The sequence below is a fragment of the Salvia splendens genome, chromosome 3, assembly GCF_004379255.2.
Source record: "Salvia splendens isolate huo1 chromosome 3, SspV2, whole genome shotgun sequence".
Lineage (NCBI taxonomy): Eukaryota > Viridiplantae > Streptophyta > Magnoliopsida > Lamiales > Lamiaceae > Salvia > Salvia splendens.
Genome location: NC_056034.1, coordinates 14879442 through 14885607, shown reverse-complemented (window position 1 = coordinate 14885607; position 6166 = coordinate 14879442). Strand labels below are relative to the sequence as shown.

The following is a 6166-nucleotide window of genomic DNA, read 5'->3' as shown; positions in this document are numbered from 1 at the left end:
TATGCAAAATAATGCATGTTTCGGGTTAGGGATATCACAATTCTTCCCCTCTTTAAGAATTTTGTCCGCAAAATTCGCTTTTCCCATGAGTTAATGCATTCAATAAAATCACTAACTCGTAAACAGATGTGGATATTTCTTTTTCATTTTTTCTTCAGTTTCCCAAGTCGTTTCTTGACTCCGTGATTTTGCCAAATAACTTTTACTATTGGAATATATTTTCTTCGCAATTGCTTTATCTGGCGGTCTACTATATTGACAGGTTCTTCTATATAACTCAATTTCTCAGAAATCTGTATATTAGTATCTTTCAAAATATGTGAAGGATCAGATCGATAACCTCGAAGCATACTGACGTGGAAAACATTATGAATCTGCTCTAACTCTGGAGGTAATGCTAAACTGTATGTCAATGGTCCCACTCTTTCTACAATATCATACGGACCGATATAACGAGGACTCAACTTACCTTTATAACTCTTCTGTCTATCCCATGTCGCTTTCAATCTGCTTTTAATAATGTCAATCTTGGACAGTTTCTCGAATAATCTCTGACATTTCTAGAATCTCCATATAGAACTTCTACATTTTCTACTATACAATGTCTCATACAATGTCATAAATGAAACTGGTTAGTGTACGCAAACTTTATCAACAGAATATACTCATCCCCTGAAGCCTGAAATTCAATAACACGAGCACAAAACATTTCTTCCATCGTCTTTATAGTTCTCTCTGACCCATCTTTCTAAGGGTGAAAAACATTACTAAAATTTAGTCATGTCCCCATAGTTGTCGAAAAACTCTATCAAGGCGAAGATAGTAAATTACGGATTTCTGTCAAACATGGAAGATACTAGAATACCATATAAATGTACCACATCTCTCGCGTACTTTTCAGCTAAGTGATATAACGAAGAAATCCAACGTATAGATAAGAAATGTGCTAACTTACTCAGTTTTTTCTACAATCATCCAAATAATATAATTCCTCTTTTGTGTTATCGATGACCCTGTACCAAAATCTATAGTAATGCGTTCTCATTTTGAGACTAGAATAGTTCAAGGCTTCAACAAACTTGTAGGTACACACTGTTCTGCTTTAACCTGTTGACATATCAAACACCTTGAAACAAACTCTACGAGTTTCTTCTTCCTCTTCGACCAACAATAATACTCTAATAATGATGTTATTTGTATATATGTAATCACTCTGCTTAACTTGTAACTCAAAGCATATGTAACAACATTCGCCTTTTTAAGATGGTATTATGATGGTGCAATCATATTCTGTAAGAAACTCCATCCAATGTCTTAGTCTCATATTCAACTCCTTCTCATTCTTTAAATATTTCAAACTCTCGTGATCAACCAGAATTCGACGTAGTCCTCCATACAAATAATGATGCCAAATCTTCGAAGGAAACAACACTGCTAAATTCAGATCAGAAAGAGAATAAGAAGCTTCATGTACTCGTGATTGTCCTTGACGCATAAGCAATAAACTTTCCATTTTTTTTAATAGAAATCCAGATCAAAAATAGAAAACCAAATCCATGTTCCAGTGCATTACTGTAAATAACATAATATCATGTACCTTGAAATTGATCAAATAAGTCTTCTATTCTCGGTAATAGATATTTATTCTTCACAGTCACTTGATTCGACTTCCAACAGTATATATAATGTCGCAGTGTTTCTTCTTCAAAAATAATATTGATGCTCTCCAAAGTAAAACATTGAGTCATACATATCTCTTGTCTGACAACTCTTGCAACTATTTATTTAACTCTTGAAACTCTAATCAAGACATTTAATAAGGATGAATAGAAATAGATACAGTACCTGGTAGTAACTCAATAGTGAAGTTTTTCTCTTGATCAGGTGATAACCCAGAGAGATTTCCACTTCGAATAACTTGAAAAGTCGATGTAGCTAATATAAGACAAGTTGCAATTGGTTGATACCATTAAATATCACTCGATCTCGTCTCGATGATTATATTACCATTTCTTTAACATGACAAGCTGCCTTAGTTCGATGAAGAGACAACCAATTTATACCAGTGATAATATCAAATTTGTGTATGAACAAGAGAATCAATATTCGCTGGCCGCTCAACTGAATTAACTCGCACCACGCAGTCTAGATAAACCGTGTATACTGAAACAATGCCAGCTCATAATCAACAACAAACATAGTTCTTGTTTAAAGACATAATCTCTCTTTACTTCATCATCACAATACACTTCTTGCATATATTTATCATTAAATTCTCTAGGAAAAATCGTCTGAACTTAGTACCAAAGGTTGTATAATAGCTTGTGGGACTGTTTCTCACCAATAGTAAGTATTGCTTCAAAGAAGAGACACTGTATAATCAAAACACTCATCTGACATACAACTCATCCGATTGAACAAATGTTTTATCCTTTTCAACCATGTCTCAGCCTCGGCCGGATCAGTATTCTCATAAAGTTAACAATTCCATTTTTCGGTGCTATTTAATGTTTCTACCTCTTTGACTCATCATTGGTCCATGTATTTACTGGAAATCACCATATGATGCAATATGTATATGAGATGTTTCTATAATTAATTGATGATGCAGGGCGGCTGACCCTTCTCTCCTCAGTGAGACATGTTGATGATAATACAAATGCAAATGAAACTTCTAACTGAAATGTATCATATGATATTCATGAATGCCATGTCCCAGCGGGATTCTATCCCCGCTCTGATACCACCTAAACTGTCACACCTCAACCCCTCTGACGTATGCACTTACTATAAATAAATCCCTTATTATAAAAACAATCAATACACGTGTCTAATTCATGGAACACCCATATTATATAAGTTCGAACCAACACTTATGCGATACATATTTTAAAAAAATATCCTATAAAGTAGTGGAACCATCTCACCACTCTTTGTACTATACATTTATCTACATGCAAAATGATGAGGAGGAGAAGGTTGCCAATATGCATCAGCCGCCGAACCTGATAACATGTGGAGTTCCTATGACCCATGTCAGTCAAAACTTTACTGCTATCTTATTCCTGAAAAATTTAGTGGTTTATATGAGCCACAACTCAGTATATATAAATTTCCACATTTAATCTCACATGATACAAACATCAAGCATATTCTTTTATCAATACATATAATCAGAAACAATATATAACATAATTTAAAAACAAACCAGTTCATATTCATATGCATATGCCACTCCATTCAATTTATTACTCTGTAACAGTCAAGCCTGGTATCTGCCCGGGATTCCTCTATGATTGACCCGTAGGTCCCATTATGATTTGGACTCATAGGTCCCTCTGTATTTGGACTCATAGGTCCCTCTATATTTGGACACATAGGTCCCTCTGTATTTGGACTCATAGGTCCCTCTGTAATTTCAGATCCAGTACAAGGCTGTCACAGATCCTCTTTAATCACATGATTCATGTACTTTCAATATCATATGTAAAACATCAATTACATATTTTTATCATATAATTCATTTACAACATCATATCCATTGCACCGATCACATATCCATATCATATTCCACCATCTATATCAAACAATTCATAATCATATCAATTTCACACTATATAATCAAATAATTCACTCCAATTCAACATATAACAATCAACCACATAACACATGTAAAACTAAAAGTGTGATTTATACACACCTGTCTGATGATAACATGTAATCAAATTGAACACCCAAATTTCATTCTTGATCCACACCTCTTAATCCTTACGAGCTAAGTTTCATCTTCTTCTTGTTGTTTCTCTATATAGAAACTTCTTTTTTTCGTATTATTTTTTTTGTAAAGCCCCCATATTTTTACTATTCAAAATTATTTAATCTAAAAGGTTGACTCACAAATCTAACTATAGCTTCCATACGTGTTTCTTTATTGTTTCACTACGAATATAATTGTATATTATACTTACACATATTAATGCACACACTTTTACACAATATTATCGTTCTTTTGTTTCACCAACATATACAATTTTAATATTTAGAATATTTTGTATTGTACATAATCTACGCATATTAAATTTTGAGAACTCCCATGAATCATAATTGTACATATATTCTACTAATTGAGTTACTCACAATGGTAATTATTTTCTTTTTGCTGCATGCTTGATTTCTCTATAATATTTAATGACAATATAATATGTAATGACAATAAAATATGCTAATATGCAAAATAATGCATGTTTCGGGTTAGGGATATCACAATAAACGCATCCAACTCAAGCCGTGACGCGCCGCCTTCCTCCGTGGCCCCTCGAACGACGGCAGCCAGCTCCTCCACCCTCTTCCTGGCCTCGCCACCTTCCTCCGACGCAATCAGCCTCCTCACAGCATACTCCACCGTCACAACCTCACCCCATCTCCTCACCGGCAGCCCCACCTTCAGCACCTCCGTGACGAAAACCGCGTTGGTGGGCTGATCCGAATGCATTGGCCAGGCGGCGATCGGAACTCCCATGTTGATGCTCTCGTTGCACGAATTCCAACCGTAGTGGCTCATGAAGCCGCCCGTTGAGGGATGCACCAAGATCTCCGGCTGCGGCGCCCACTCTCTCACTACAACTCCTCTCTCTCCAACTCTCCCCTTGAACCCCTCTGGGAGCTCAACCTTCCGCGCCTCCCCGTTGAACACGTTTGCCGTGTCGGCCTCTCTCAGTACCCATATGAACTTCTGCCCGCTCTGCTCAAGTCCCTCAGCTATCACCTATATCATTAACATCAAAACTTAGGCTTATACTTTGATACAAACCAAACATGAGAACTCATCAACCTGAAAGACTAGTCGAAGGCCTAACAAGAGAACTCATCATCCTGAAACACTAGTCAAAGGCCTGTACCTGTACTTCATGGTCAGTGAGGGTTGTGGTGGTGCCGAATGAGATGAAGATAACCGACCTCAGCGCCTGTTTCTCCAGCCACTTGAAGATTTCATTATGGGATTCTGATTTCGAAGGCTTTACCGGAATCAGCGGCCCGATAGCCCTGTTAGGGATATTTACTCAAATGTGAACAATAAGATATCCTGAAAGGCGTGAAACACTTTCAGATCAAATCAATTTGGTGGTTCTACAATATTTGATCGGATACAATTCAGGTTTAGAAGTTTCGTATGTTGATTCTGCCATCCCACTTTGAACCGAAAATGATCAATAAGAAGAGGCCTGAAACGAAACGTCGCGTCTTTTCATGAAACGTTGCGTCTCTTCGTTTCTTAACCTATTTTAACTGTTTTTCCAAAGGATTTTGAAAATTACAAATTAGTCCTTCGACTATCAGAAATTATATTTCCGGATGAATTTTCTATACATCAATTTTCTATATAGCTCGACCCTAGCCAGGGGCTCTGCCCCTTGGACCCCGCTACTCAGGGGCGCTGGCCCCGAACCCCCATCTAATCATAATGAATTCAAACAAGCGTGCACTCCGCACTTTCCAAACATTGATCAATAAAGTTAATCCAATTACACTAAAATAACCAACACCCAGCTCTTCAGGCCTTCGGCGATCTCCTTGCTTTCCAATATATCCAAAAACAGGCCTTCAACCGATCTGCATGTGTTTATAATATCTCCGGATCTCAAAGCCATCCCTTCATTCTGCAATCCGATGAAGGAATACAACTCTTCGGAGATGGTGGCTGATACCGGCGGCAGCTCCCTCAGCCGCGGGATGGGGCAAGTTATCCCCATCATCTCCGTAATGAACTTCACCTGACAGTAGGCGGAGATGCAGATGAAGGCGTAGGATTCCGCATTGGGAATGTTAGCAACATCCTTGACCACATAGGCTATTAAGGGGTCGTGGATAACACTGACCCTCCGATGCTTGAGTGCCAAACTTCGCATCAAGTCCCCCAGGGGCCCCACCATGCTCGTGGCAACGTCCCAGGTTGGCTGGAGGTGCGTGGGAAATTTCTTGGTGAGGTTAGGGAGCGGAGGCGGGGAGGTTTTGGAATATGATCTTGTCGACGTCGGTGGGATTGAGGGCTTTGACGCGGAGTCTGGCCTGGAGGTTGAAGACGGAGGATCCAACGTAGTGGACTTGAATCCCGTAGGAGGAGATGTGGCAGGATAGCTGCAACATTTGATTCAGATGTCCCTGAGCT

At 38.3% G+C, this 6166-nt stretch overlaps 1 protein-coding gene across 1 annotated transcript; it reads right to left on the bottom strand.

Annotated features, from left to right (window-relative positions):
- Positions 1–4222: 4222 nt before the first annotated feature.
- Positions 4223–5930, bottom strand: LOC121796637 (zeatin O-glucosyltransferase-like). Its single transcript, XM_042195445.1, has 3 exons — positions 5527–5930; positions 4899–5043; positions 4223–4765 (listed from the first exon to the last, which is right to left on the bottom strand). Exons 1-3 carry the CDS (start codon positions 5928–5930, stop codon positions 4223–4225), a joined length of 1092 nt encoding a protein of 363 aa, XP_042051379.1.
- Between the last annotated feature and the right edge of the window lie 236 nt (positions 5931–6166).

Bases quoted from the DNA above. Each gene is read 5' to 3' on its own strand.
- LOC121796637 (XM_042195445.1), bottom strand. From the start codon at position 5,930: ATGGTGGGGCCCCTGGGGGACTTGATGCGAAGTTTGGCACTCAAGCAT. The intron at 5,044-5,526 runs GTAATTGGATTA...TATCCCTAACAG, and splicing joins TGGGTGTTGGTTATTTTAGT to GGCTATCGGGCCGCTGATTC. The intron at 4,766-4,898 runs GTACAGGCCTTT...TTAATGATATAG, and splicing joins TCACTGACCATGAAGTACAG to GTGATAGCTGAGGGACTTGA.